This window comes from Dermacentor variabilis, chromosome 2, assembly GCF_050947875.1.
Source record: "Dermacentor variabilis isolate Ectoservices chromosome 2, ASM5094787v1, whole genome shotgun sequence".
Lineage (NCBI taxonomy): Eukaryota > Metazoa > Arthropoda > Arachnida > Ixodida > Ixodidae > Dermacentor > Dermacentor variabilis.
Genome location: NC_134569.1, coordinates 28596101 through 28610807, shown reverse-complemented (window position 1 = coordinate 28610807; position 14707 = coordinate 28596101). Strand labels below are relative to the sequence as shown.

General features: G+C 44.3%; 1 protein-coding gene across 5 annotated transcripts in view; it reads left to right on the top strand.

Moving 5' to 3' along the window:
* The window catches only part of LOC142571563 (uncharacterized), a 127199-nt gene that overhangs the window by 4617 nt on the left and 107875 nt on the right, over nt 1-14707 (top strand). For all 5 annotated transcript variants that reach the window (XM_075680030.1, XM_075680028.1, XM_075680026.1 and 2 more), the window contains exons 5-6: nt 12251-12332; nt 13663-13978. In XM_075680030.1, the coding sequence (XP_075536145.1) occupies nt 12251-12332; nt 13663-13978 (398 nt within the window). The remainder of the gene's footprint in view (nt 1-12250; nt 12333-13662; nt 13979-14707) is intronic.

The following is a 14707-nucleotide window of genomic DNA, read 5'->3' as shown; positions in this document are numbered from 1 at the left end:
TGCCAGTGATGACGTCTCCGTGTCTTGTTCGATAGCATGAACGATGTCTAATTTTTCTTCTATGCTGAGCACCTGGTGCATTTTTATGTGAGCTTCGGCATGATGCGATTCTTCGCTTGCACGACGCCACAGGCTAGACAACGCTCTTTGGCACGGCGCCGAAATGATGTTGATGTTGATGTGGCTTCACGCGCGAACGCGCAGGGTGCTTGGAGGCCGTTATACCGATCTCAGGCTTGTTGTTCTGCCAGGCCGCTCGATGGAGACGACGCACCGCCGGGTTTGCGCGACGAAAAGTGGAAAGGCTAAATTTTAACCGATGCGTACGCAGTAAGCTGGTATGGTTTATGCGGATACAAAACACATTATGTTCAATGGCCGCTGAGTCGGGGATTTCCCCGATTTGAGTCGGATGTCCTCTACTTTTACGTCTTCTCCGTGTGTCCGCGCTGTCGCGGTCTGTGCAGTTGGCTTCTTTTTCTCTAGCTCTTCGAAGAAATTTAACATTTAATATCCTCCGTACCCCGGAAAGGCACGCAGTTAGTCTGTTAGAGCGAAGAAAGTTCAATTGGGTACAGAAGCCGCATGAGTCGGCATATTACAGAGCCGTTTGGAAGCTTCACCGAACAGGTTCTGATATTTTGATGACGTCCTCGATGTACTTCTTGGATTCGTCCCAGTTTCCATAGTTGTCGTGGGGCATTTTCTTCATAAAGAAGCACAAGATCACCAGCTTTCAGATTGTTCGAAGCTTGAACATTGGCATAGTGCGCTGAATGCAGGCTGAGATATTCTCTCCTTCATTTTCTCCAAAAGTTCTCCAGTAAATGATTACGATGAAGCCACTTGTGACCGTAGATCTTGGCCCTGAAGTATTGACATCTTCGTTGTGGTAAGGAAGGCTTGTTAATTGTTTACCGGTTAAGAAATGAGCCGGAGTAAGTACTTCCATTTCTGTTGACGACGTTGACAAGTAAATGAGAGGTCTGGAGTTTACTACTGCCTCTACCGCATACAATACTGTCGTTGATCCTTCTGGCGCTAGCTTTGCTTTGACAAGGATCTTCTGGAGGCTGGTTTTCACAGTTCTTATCAATCTCTCCCAGAAGCCGCCCCACCATGCAGCTTGTTCTGCGATGAACTTCCATTCTATTCTTCTTTGAGAGCAGTAGTCTTGTAGCTCTCCACTGAACAATACTCTTGCCAAGGAGGCGATTTCCTTTGACGTATTCTTGAAAGCCTGCACATTGTCTGTGTATATTACGTCAGGCAATCCACGACGCAATATAAATAGACGAAACGTGAACAGGAAACTTTCTGCTGACAGTCCGGTGGTGAATTCAAGGTGTACTGCTCTTGTGATGACACAAGCAAATAACACAATGTAGCCCTTCGACGTACTGTCTTTCATGTAGACAGGTCCATCAAAATCGATTCCAATCACATGAAAGGGATTGGATCGGCGTACTCGTTCACTTGGTAATGGTGCAACAGGTACGCTGCTGGGCTTTAAGCTTGCCGTGATGCAAGCGTTGCATCCTCGGATGACTTTCTTTACAGTCTTGTCTTCCACGGGGTACCCAAAATTTCTCTCTAAGATCGGTAAGGGTATCTTGCAGACCACCGTGGAGTGTACGCTTATGGCAGTCTTTTATGACAAGTTTTGTCAGATGATGAAGCGGAGGCAACAAAATCGGATGTTTAACTTCTGCTTCCTGTGAGAATTGCAGTCGCCCACTTACACGCAACCGTCCTTCCCTGTCGAGAAAAGGATGAAGCCTTTTCAGATCTGAATTGCGATTCAGCTGCAGTTACTTTTCAAGCTGATTTATTTCTTCTGCATAAACATCCTCTTGAGCCACCTTGATTCAGTATTTTTCAGCGCCGCTAACGTCTTCGGCTGTGAGCTGTGGTTAGTCCGTGGTGCATTTATTTTTGCAGCTTTTGATGAACCGAAATGCCCACGCTGTTATTCGTAACACTCTTGTGAGGCTTGAATAACGTTCAAGGTCCAAAATAGGCAACAACGTTCTCACATGTAAAACTTGTACTATGACTTTTGCTTCCGTTAAGTCTATATCATTACTATGTAATTCTGCCTCAAGAATGTGCATGGGCCATGCATCTTCCATTTCTGTCAACCATGGTAGTTTTCCACCACGCTGTGTTTGTCTTGAGAAACTGCAGCTGAACTCCACGTGTAAGGTAATCCGCAGGATAAAGTCCCAGGACAATGTCGCCATTGGGTCTTGTCAGAACAGCCTTGAATTTCAGCCACCCTATTCTCGACGAATGGCTTCCATTTCTTCGGAGACCCTTTTATCTAATGCAGTGTGATCTTGGAATCCGTCCAAAAGAATGCTTCTAAAGTGCACTTCTCAAGGGCAGTCTTCAGAAGTTTCGCTAACCTTGCTCCGAGCAAAGCGCCAAGTGTGACAATGAAACCTCGTTAAACCGTAGTTAGCCGGAGCTCGGGAAAAGTATGTACTAAACGCTAGTGCTGCTTAACCGAAATAGCATGAGATCGCCCGCTTGCCTGTCAAAAACGGAACTTGGAGGGAGTGCGATGAAAGGGGAAAAAACATGCAGTATTTATTTAGTTTGCACGACAAACATGTTATTTACGTTTGATGCTGCAGTGGCCTAGCAGTGACGACAGCGGCCTCAAACTTGCTGAAGCTGTGAGCCAGTTTTTCAGCCAGCACCCTCTTCTCGGGAAACACTTGCTTGTTGGTGTTGCATAATCTCCGTGCAAAGGCGTGGTAGCGTTGCACAAGTCGAGGGGCACCTTTTAATTGTGGGGTGCTGTTCTCGTAGCGACGATTGCATTCATGAGACTAACGTAACGCGCAGCTTCTGCCCGTCGGGCCTGAATCGCCTGTGCTGTTGCTTTCCGTGTCGTCCTTATCACTGTTGCTACGCGACACTTCGGCAATAACAGAGGCAACGATGGCGAAAAGTCGGACCTTGTAGCTGACATCTCTTCGCGTTCGCAGCAGCGCTGCCGAGCAACTTCTTCGCATTCCAAATGCCACACTCCGTAGTCAACAGTAGACCCATGTCGTGTGCCAGCGCCGACTTTTCGAGTCACGTTCGATAGCATGAACGATGTCTAATTTTTCTTCTATGCTAAGTACCCAGTGTCTTTTTTATCCGAGTTACGGCATGATACGAGCACCCGCTTGCACGACGCCACAATGCTCTCTGGCACAGCGCCGAAATGATGTTGATGTGGCTTCACGCGCAAACACACAGGGCGCTTAGAGGCCGTTGTCTTGATCTCTGAGACTTGTTGGTTCTGCCGGGCCACCCGATGGAGATGCACCACCGTGTTTGCACGACAAAAAGTGGAAACACTACGTGTTAACCGATAGGTACGCAATAAGCTGGGACGGTTTATGTGGATACAAAACACATTATGTTCAATGGCCGCTGTGTCGGGGATTTGACTTTACTACTTTTAAAACGGAAATACTGTTTAAGCAGGTACGGTTTAACAAGGTTTATCTGTAGTTCCTGATGGTGGTATCATATTCTAAGGCAAACTCTGGATTGTTCTTCATTTTCTTTATAACCGTCTTTGGCTAGAAGAATCGGCTTTCTCTAGACCCATATTAGGTTCCTTATTTGGAGTGTTGTCGACTGGCACAATCCCGATGCTCTCTTAACTCCCAGAACCTCCGAAGAATATCATCAATAGAGTCGGTAAATGCACTTACTCGCAATATGCATGTGTTGAGTGATGCTTCCAAAGAGGTGTTAAATGAAAGTGGTTCTTGTAACATCCAGCCAAATGCAGAACCCAGCGCCACCATCTGCCTGGCTGTGGTATCGTTTCATTTCTCCGGACATGAATGACCATAGCTGGTCAGCACCAATTAAAAGGTTAATACCACGAACAGCAGCCATGCCCGGTAACAAGAGCTTATCTGGAAGAAGGTGTCCGTCGCTTTCAGTGGTTCTTACAAAGTCATACTTGAGTGGTTCTTGAACAACATCCTTGCAGACTAACGGTACTTCAATGGCCTGTACCAGGTACTCCCAATTGTCATACTGACCGCGAAGTTTTAGTTCAACAAGGCAATGTTGTATGGTAACCGAGCTTGTCTGTCCAAAAATATTTAGCTGTAAATTAACAGATCCAAGTTCTTTCGAGCCAAGTGTCTTGGATACGGCTTCACGAATGAACGTGCGCTGACTTCCGCTGTCTACAATTTCACGAATTTTGGCACTTTGCTTTCTTCCGATGATCCATGCCCCAAATGTCTGCAATAAAACCTCAGCATCCACATACGAACGGGAGCTGGTATGAAGACTGTTCGAGGTTACGGGACTTTGTTCCGTCTTCTTAGATTTCCACTTGGGATCGCACATTGAGGAGACTTGTCTTCCTCTGCATGTTCCACACTTGACTTTTCGATAAGTCTTTGGCAAGATGTCCTCTCACGGAGCATCGATAACATCGGTTCTCTGTAGCCAATTTCTTCAACTTTTCTTCATAGTTGATGCTGCTGTCACAAACTGAAGTTGAGTGCTTTGAAGACCCACAGAAGAGACAGTCCTTATCTCTAACTTTCGAGGAAGACTGCAGGACAGCTGCTGTTGGTAAGGTGGAGTGCAAGTTTCTTCTCTCTGCAGGTGGTTTGGTGCATTTCTTTCCTTTAAAGTGTTTCCTTTCCTTTAATGTTGTTTTCATTGAAGAGTTGCAGAAGAAATTGAAGAATGCAGCTTCTTTGCGGACAACGGCGTCATTTATCATACAGTTTAGTCTAAAGATGGCCAATTAACCTTAACCAATTTTCTAATACAGTCGAACCCGGCTATATCGAACTCGAAAAAAACTGCCTATCAGTTCAATATAGAGCATAATTCGATATAAGCCTGCCAAATAATTGATGTCATAAAAGCACATACCATTTATAAGATCACTTTATTGATGAAACTAGCTTAGTTTCGCATGAAATAGCCCTGCATTTTCTTTTGCTTGGGCAATTTCGCTGCCTGTGACGCATGCACTTCTCCACATTGTCTAAGGAGTCTGAGCAGCTGAGACCGCAACCTTCCGCATTCGCACAGAAGCACCGGACTAGTGCGAGTGCACCAATCACCTCGGAGGATGTGGGCAAAGGACCATCGTTGCTTTCCTCATTGTGCCCGCTTTCACTTGTGCTCGGTACGATGTCAGCAATGTAGTCTTCGTTTTCGGGCTCTCCCGTGCTCGCGACACCATCATTTGCACTCACAAACTCATCCACCGTTGATTCGTCAACAGCTTCCGGGAATTCTGACAGCTCGCTCATAACTTCAGCAACACCGGCAACAGCTTCGTCGCATTCATGAGAATTTACAGTCAACCCAGTACGTGGAAGCCGGCACAGCTGAAGCAATTTCGGATAAACCACTCGTACACGGCCGCGCATACGCGTCGGGCGCCACGGGCAACGGGTCGAGTGCTTGGCCGCTTTAACCCTAATCTCCCCCTTATTCTCCAAGATCGGGATCCAAGAACGCCCGAGCTCTTTATACAGATGGTTAACCAGCGAAGCTGAAACGTGCGGTCCCAATGTTTATCACTGAGTTAATCCCGGTGGTTTATTAAACAACAGCTTGGTATTCTGCCAGACCCTCGGTACGCAGTCGGCTGCGTACCGAGGCTTGTGCACTCAGCTGAACAGGCTCGTGCACTCGGCTGCACGAGCCTGTTTTTGTGCCCGATCCTGTTCTTGTGCCCGAGCTGCAACATCAGCACAGTGTAGATGAGCTCGTTCCTGGTTCTGGTCGAGAGGTTAGTGATCAAAAGCTGCCTGCTCCTCTGGAGTACATATGACGCGTGGCCTACGCATTTCAGAACTGGAGAGAAACTGCTGCATATGCGCTCGGCTGCAACGGAAAGCAACGATGTCACTACTGGCACAGCCAAATGTGCGCCTCTCTTTCTCTCTTTTTCTTCATCCTTTCTTTTTTTTCGCATATGTAGGGGGTTGCGCCGTAGGAGTTTTCAGCATACAGGCGACAGATGGACGAGCAGATGGACGAATCGGCTAGCCATATACAGCTTCGCTTTAATGCCACCATTCTATGGATCCAAATTTAGCAACGTTCGCATCAAGTCTGTTCATGTGTTTAAATATCTTAGGACTGAAGTAGCTCATGATTTAAAATGAAGTGCGCGCATCAAATGCATAGTTTCATCAGCATCAAGAAGGTTCTAGTTGTTTCGTCATTGTCTGAAGTACTGCACTAGTAAAGCAATACTGGTTGGTTATAAATCCTTCACATGTCCTCTGCTCGTATATGGTGATGTCGTTTTAGACCCATATGCAAAGGCTGATACAGATGAATTTGGAAAGTTTAAAAAGAAACTCAGCTTCATTTTTAATGCCTACAGAAGACAAGTATAAATATCTGATCTCTTCTCACGGTCCTCTCTACCAACACTGGAGAAACATTGCAAGTTACGCCCTCTCAAGATACTTCATAAAATATTTCAATAGCCAATGGCCAAGATAACTTTGACATTTATTTAGTTTAACACGTCTAGAAGTACTTGTGCAAAACGTCAGTATATCCGGCTAGAACAAATGCTTACACAATCATTTCTTCCGTAGAACCATAAGAGACTGGAACATGCTTCCAGAAAAGTCATGAATAAGCACTTAGTCAACTCTTATACAATGTATTTGATCATTTATGAGAGAAGCGCATTATTTTTTTTTCGTGCCAATTGTGAGATAAGTGCTTTCTTTTCAGACATGCACCTATGATCTTATTACAGCCGACTCTCGTTACAACGAACCTTGATAATCCGACAAAAAAACGTCCGTTTTATCCGAGGTCCATAATATCCAAAACGCCTCACTTCCGAAACTTTTGTTGCGATGTCTAAAAACTTTATTGCACAGAGTGAGTGGCGAACGACCAAAGTAAATATAAAAATAAAAAAATATGCAGATCCCCCACGCACTTTGGGAATCGATGTAAGCAAAGCTTTTCGTGCTGGATGCTTTGATTGACAATAATTACCGGTGATGCTGATGGCTAAAGCTTACTTCAACGTTTTGTCTAACACGAGAGTGGTGAGTTGATGTTAAACATTACCTTGCGTGCACCACTGCTGTTTGTCTGCATAGTACATAGAACACACTGGGAGTGGTGTTTGGTTGAGGTGGTGTTGTGCGCCATATTTCATAACCTCCGAGAGGCTTGAGCATTGTCATTGCCTCCCATGGCACATCCCACTGTGGTAGAACTATTAAACTTTAATTGGATTATGGGGCTGTACGTGCCAAAACCACAATCAGATAATGAGCCACGTCATGGTGGCAGGCTCTGGAATAATTTTGACACTGTGGCGTTTTTTAACATGTCCCAAAATCTTAGTGCATGTGCGTTTTCTATTTTGCCCTCACTGAAATGCGGCTGCCGCGGTTGGAATCAAATCCACAACCTCTAGCAATGCCATAGCCGCAAAGCTACAGGGCGGGCACAAAAGTGCTGATTATACAGTCGACTGCTTCCGTAGTGTCGCCTGGACCCTGCGGTGTGCTTTTATTAATGTGGCTCTGCTTCTGCATGCCTTCTGTAGTGAGTCCGCTTGACAGATTTGCATGGCGTTTATTTTTCAGAAATAGCAGCAATGTACTGTACCATACCTTGATCTTAAGCTTATCCACTAAGCTTATCCACTAAGCTTATCCAGTTTCCCCGCAGCCTCTGTCGTATCACCCCTCCACCCTCCCTCGTATGGGAACTGCCTCTTCTCCTCCCTCCTCTTTACAGTTCTATCTATGTCCCCTCTGGACTCGCACTTTAGTAGGAAGGGAAGCACTGCAGTTTCTGCAATGCTTCTGAGGGGAGTCACGAATAATTACAGCTGTCAAGAGGCGAATGTGGCGACACCCATGGAGCTCCAGAGGGCATTGTGCACATTCGATGCGGTGGGGTGAAAACAAGTTTCACGCGTTGCCTTTCCTTTCTGACTCCCTCCTGTCATGTACACACTCTGAACCATCCCCCTACGCGGTGTGCCAGACAGCAGCAGTCACAGCAGCAGCAGTGGGAAAGTCGAAGAGGCAAAAAAATATCTTCACTTTAAATGATGCAGTTTTGCCCGAAAGGGGAAGCATCGATTGCTATAGCAAATTAAGCAAGATCAGCGCAGCAGTAGCAGCGAGTGAATTGACCTTCGTGCTGTCTCTCGCTTCAACACGAACTAAACGTCGAAAGCACAGTGCATACGAAGCTACCAGCACTGGGCGCACTTCGTCCACATTGCAGATCACTTTGAAGATGAGGCCTACGCAGGCGCGCACTTCGTTCGCATCGCGGATCGCTTTCAAGATACAGCACCAACGTGGGCACGCACTTTGTGCACATCGCATGTCGCTTTCAAGATATGGCGCCCGCACGGCCGTGCACTTTGCCCACATCGCAGATCACCTTCAAGATACGGCACCTGCGCGAGCCCGCACTTTGTCCGCATGGCAGACCGCTTTCAAGATACGGCACCCGTGCGGGCACGCACTTTGTCCACATCGCAGATAGCTTTCAAGATACGGCATGATCATGATTATATTGCGCTAGCCCCGTTCATTCCTTTACTAAAAGATACGACACCCGCGCGGGGCCCACTTTGTCCACATAGCAGATCGCTTTTATGATACAGCGCCCGCGCAGGCACGCGCTTTGTCCACATCGCAGATCGCTTTCAAGATACTGCGGCCGCACCAGAAGCAGCAGCTGTCAGAGTAGAACCCTGCTCTCTCTCGCCTCCCCCCCCCCCCGTGCCTCCCCCGTCGAAAGAAGACCGTGCATTTCCATTTCGCACGCATGATATTGAGCCGGGATCGTTGGTTGACCCTCGCAAGTCAGTTAGCCCGTGTCAATAGGGCAAAAGTCTGTTTTACAGGCCTGGTATTGAAAAAAAAACTGGCGATAATTTTGTCCGCTGTAGCCGATAGTCCGTTGTAGCGCTGTCTGTTAAAAGCAAACTTCGTTGCAATAATACAATATGTAGAACAAACTAAGCTTAAGGTATGGTCCGTTATATCCAAAAGTCTGTTGTACGCAGATCCGTTGTAACGAGCATAGACTGTCTAGCATGCCCATTATTGCGTGTTTTATTTATTTATTTATTTATTTATTTATTTATGGATACTGCGATCTGAAATCAGATCATAGTAAGGTGGGTATACATAGAAATCTGCAAGTAAGTAAACACAGAAAATTCATCAGATATATGCATTTTTCAAACATTGGTGTAGAATACATAACATATACAAGCAAAGAATGCACACAAATTCATAACCTTTGCAAGCAATTTTCAAACTTTGATAAGGAATTCTGGGTAATAATATCAGAATTAAGATTATTCCAGTCTGTTATTGTCGTAGGAAAAAAAGAATATTTGAAACAGTTTTTCTGTGCGTTCATGGGGGTTATCGATAAAGCATGCCTTCGTCTCGTGTTATAACCTAGTGAGTAAGTAAAGAACTTGGAAGTGTTAACCTTATAATGGCCGTTTACAAGTTGAAAGAGGAACTTTAATACGGTTGCACACAGTCACCGGGGGTAATCCACTGCATCTTACGAGCTCACCAACAGACGCACGGCCTTATAAATTAAAAACAAACCTAACTACCTTGTGCTGTACACGTTCCAGTTTTTTAATATTGGTTAAAGTGAATGGGTCCCAAATAGTTACGGCATATTCCAATGACAGACGAATGTAGGAATTGTACGCCAGTAAACGAACACTAGACGTGGATGATTTCAGTGAGTGCCCCAAGAAAAATATTTTACACAAAGAATTTGCAATAACAGTATCTATGTGCTTCGTCCAGGAAAGCTCATTAGTTATCCATTGGCCCAAATATTTGTACTCCCTTACCTCTAATAGAGATACATTGTCAACATTATATGCAAATTGAAGAGGTTTTGTCTTGTGTGATTCTCATGAAAACAGTTTTTCAAAATTAATAGACACTTGCCATTGTTCGGACCAAGCAGTGACCTTTGCCAGGTCATTATTTAGATGCACCGGACTTTTTTCCCGGATTTATGTAAAGGTTTGATTTTGGCCGTCCTCCAGTCATCTGGTAGGGGACCATTGCGTAAAGATCTGGTGAATACGACGTACAGGTACTTAGCACACCATTCCGCATAACGCTTTAACATTGCGCTTTAACAATGCGTTTGGTACATTATCTGGTCCTGGTGACTTTTTAGTATCAATGTTCAATAGCAAATTAAGAACACCGTTCTCAGAAATAACGTCTGATATAACAGGAACCAATATAGAAAAGTTGAGAAGGCAACCATTATCTTTGGTAAATACCGACTGGAAAAAGTTGTTAAAAGCAGAACAAACGACAGTCTCATCACTTACACATTTGCCATCTATCATGAACCCACTGGTGGAAGAAGATTTAGGTGCGATTTGGCGCCAGAATCTCTCCGGAGAGGTTTTAGTAAACGCAGGCAGGATCGGTCCGTAATATTTTTCTTTGTCACGAATTATTTTCTGTTTTAGTTGTTCTGAAGTATCTTCCACAATAGATTTTAAGGTTGCATTTGTTCTTGATTTCGTTCTTAACCTTTTAAGCCTTCACTGTAACCGTAATGTCTCACGAGAAATCCATGGTTTATGGTGCACAGAAGATGTTGCAATTTTGGGAACAAAACGGCGGATACGTTCAGAGACAATTCCCCTAAAGGAAAGCCATAAGTCATTTATATTGCAAGTGCTGTTTCTGAAGTCATCGAAGTAGAATGCAAGCATATCGAGAATGGATTCATCATCAGCACAAGAAAAATTGGGAAACAAATGAACGCTGCTTTTGTGATCAGGGTACACATTTGATAAGCTCAACAGGACTGCTTTGTGATCAGAAATCCCGTTTGTGATTTCACAAGTTATCGCATTTTGGATGGCACCACTTACAAAAAATAAGTCTAGAATTGAGCCTATGGCTCCCTGTTCTCTTGTGAAATTATTTACCATGTGCAGTAAGTCAAACGTGAATACAATATCAAAGATTGTGCTATAAACAGTGTGAGTAGAATGCAATGAAAAGGTGTGCCAATCGATGTTTGGTAAATTAAAGTCCCCTGCCAGTAGTATTCTGTCATCTGATTTTACATGGCAGTGCATATATTTCCTTAAGTTTTCAAGTACTGCAACAGAAGAGTTTGGAGACCTATAAGAAACGCCAAGGATGAACCAGACCTTGTTGATGTATGCTTTGCAAAAGGCAGCTTCAATATCTTGCGCATCTGGCATACTAAAAAGTTGTATTGATGATTTGTACAAAATGGCCATTCCTCCACCTCTTCTGTTGCGGTCACCCCGAAAGACCTTGTAGCCCTTAGGAACAAACTCTTTGTCAAATATTTCACTGCTCAACCACGTCTCCGTAAGCATGGCAATGTCTATGTCATGCGAGAACAGCATGCCCTCAAGTCTTACAGCTTTATTGACGACGCTACGACAGTTTATGTTTAAGATTTTGAATGCAGGACTGGTCTCATTCTGGTGTCATCTGTGGTTCTTCGGGATTTTATATCGTTTGTTTTTTGCATTATCGCATCCAAACATATCATCGTTAATGCTTGACTTATCAAAAACCACCATTATTCTTTTCCTGTGATGCGCTTTCCCGTAATTTCTTTCTGACTTCCAGAATTCTTTTCGAGTAGTCTTCACTGACTGAATATTCTGAACCTTTCAATTTTGGGCTTGCCTTCATTATTAAAGTTTTCTCTCGGTAGTCGTGTAGATTTATGATGACTGGACGATTCCTGTTTGATTCCTTAGTAATCAACGTGATTCCATAGTAATCAGCGCTAGTGCTCTGCACAGTTGCAGAGAAGTACTTTTGCTTGTTTGTTTCTGCTATGTTTGAATTTTATTTCAGCATTATCTTGCTCCGTACAAGTATCTTTTTTTTCTTTTTGACGTGCCAGTCCTGCCTTGGCTGCCAAAAAAGAAGCTGACAGTATTGATAAATAATTAAAAAAAAAAAACATAGGAAATGGCTCATGCATCAGTGAGCTTGTGCCTTATATGCAGTCAGCTTTTGTGACGTAACATGGATAGTCCTGAGCATGACATTTTGTGTTATGTTGTGATCACATTCTATATTTATAGTTATTTGCTTACTGTTAAATGTTCCACTCTTTTATAGCACATGTCCAGAGTTCTGTGCTGCTGTTTAAGTGTTCTTATAGTGATTCTTACTTTCTTCATCAGAACCAACGATGATGGAGATGTGCTGGATGTTGATATAGACCCAGACTTTGATTCCCTGATTCAAGATAATGAAGATCTTGAGGTAAATCCAGAATTTATTATTAAAGGGGCACTAAACAGAAACACTATATCAGTTTAGGCTGATAATGTGTTCTTTCGAAACTCTATTGTTGCTGAGTTCACAGTGAGATCTTGATTGCTAGACAAGAAAAGAGAGGCCAACCTTCCACGGTTTGAATTTTGCACTGCAACACTAGTGTTACATCATGGATTGGATTTCAAAGTGTTTTGTCAATTTGCCCTATTACAGTTCAGTAAAAGTTCGCAAAACTTCTTAAATTATGTATTTGGCTCCCTTAGAATACACTCTAGGCCATCTTTTGGGTAAAAAATTAACTAAGCTTGAGCAGATGCCTTCAGAATAATTCATCTTAGCAAGCTGGTGTAGGAACTTTTAACTCTTTTCTTACCGGGCCCGCAAAACTTAACCAATTTGGTTGACAGTTTTTTGACACGTTAAACATTGCTGTTGTAATTCTTCGGTGAGTAATGCCATTCACCTTATAAAATGACCACTGCACCTGTCAGTCATATTTGACAATGGGGGGTGTCGAAAAATATATCTTCGACAGAAGGTGTCGTCGATCCTAGCCTCCACTGTTCCTAGCACTTCCCCAACCAAGCACAAAATTTGGGCTTTGGTTTACTAGGCAACATTATTTTTAAATGATATCAGCAATGAATGAAAAAGAAGGGAAACCGAAGGGCTCGATTTTTAGTAATCATTGTCATGTAAAGCCAACAGGCAATGATGCCAAGGAATTCATAGAGGTAATTAGCCGTGGTTTAAATTGAAATGTAGAAAATAATAAAGAAAAGTAAAAGCAAAAGTGGATGAAAAGATAGCTTACCTTAGTTATGGGTTCAGCTCCCACCAGTGACAAGTTATCTTTTCGTCCACAGTGTTTAAAGAACACACTGCAATGACCACAGTGCCAGACGCCAGTGAACCTTTAGCACTATCATATGCTTTGTTGGCACAATCTGATCAGTCTTAACAAATGAGGCTCTTTCTTTGTATATTGCTCATGTAGCTGTTGCCGCTTTAATTTGCTGCCTTGACTGTTGTGCAGCATGAAATCCATGCACTTATAGTAAAAGATAAGTGTTTTACTGAGTGATGAAGGGCAAAAAGAAAACAAGGAGGAAAACAAGACGGTAAGTCATGAAACGTCTTGTTTTCCTGCAGTGCTTAGTCAGTGTGCTACAAGTGTGTACCTATCACGCACTGCCATTTCTAATTTCTTGATTGCCATTTCTAACTTCTCCACTGGTTTTAACAGCTAGACATTCTTAATCCATGTCGTGCTATGTATCCAGCAGTTAAGCATTGGGACTTCACAAACTTGCAGAGTTTGTCAAGTCTGCAGCCTCGTTCCCAGCGCCTTCGACCACCAAACCGGCCACAGAAGGCAGCCCAGAATGCAGCGCCAGCTCCCAGTGAGAAACCAGAGGAGCCCATACCGTCACTGGTCAGCGAGCCGCCCTCTTCTCCAAGTCTGTCCCGTGCCGCCTCTGATGAGAGGGAGTCCCTTAGACGTCTAGAAGATGAAGAGGAAGAGGAGGAGGAAGGGGGGCGCAGAGGCCGTTTCCAGACTGAGAGGCGTGCAGGCACCATGATCGCCACTGTGTCATCGAAGCGGCGGCAGGCCATACCCGATTCCCTGGGTGAGCACCATTCTTTGGGTTCTTGCATTGTCGGATACAAAGGGCTTGCATTCAGTGCCAGCCGTTTCTTGCGATGTCTCACTTGGTCCTGCCAAACGCTACACATTACTTACTGGTAAACAGTGGCTGAGCACGAGGTCCCATATTTCGTCCCTGGCTGCAGCAGCTGCATTCAAAGGCAACAGATTACAAAAATGCCTGTGTAGTATACTTTGATTTGGTGTTTCTCAAATAATTTCAGGTAGTCAAAATGAATCTGAAACATAGCATTTCAGTGTTCATCATTACCCACTGTGCAACTGAACATGCTAAATCTCAGTTATTAACGAATTATTAACATATGCATACCTGCCAACCCTCCCAATTCGCCCGGGAGACTACCGATTTTTTACTGAACTTTCACTGTCTTATGTCTACCGAAAAGTTGTCGAATAATGGCTTTTGCGAAACCGGCACTGCGGAATCTGCAGCCGCATCGTAATCATCAGCATAACCAACAATGACTGCACTAGCGCCATCGGTATCATTATAGTGCCTAGAATACACTGGCTAGTGTGCCGTGCACCAGCTCTTTTCAATGGACGAGTGTGGCGCCGCCTGCAATGAATGCCCACTATGGCCGGCAGAGGTCGCTGCCACACGGGTGGGTGCAGACTGCGCGTGTTGTCTACTTCGCATATCAGTTTCGCAGCTGTTGCGTCGGTTTCTGTGTTTGCGTTTTCAGTGTTA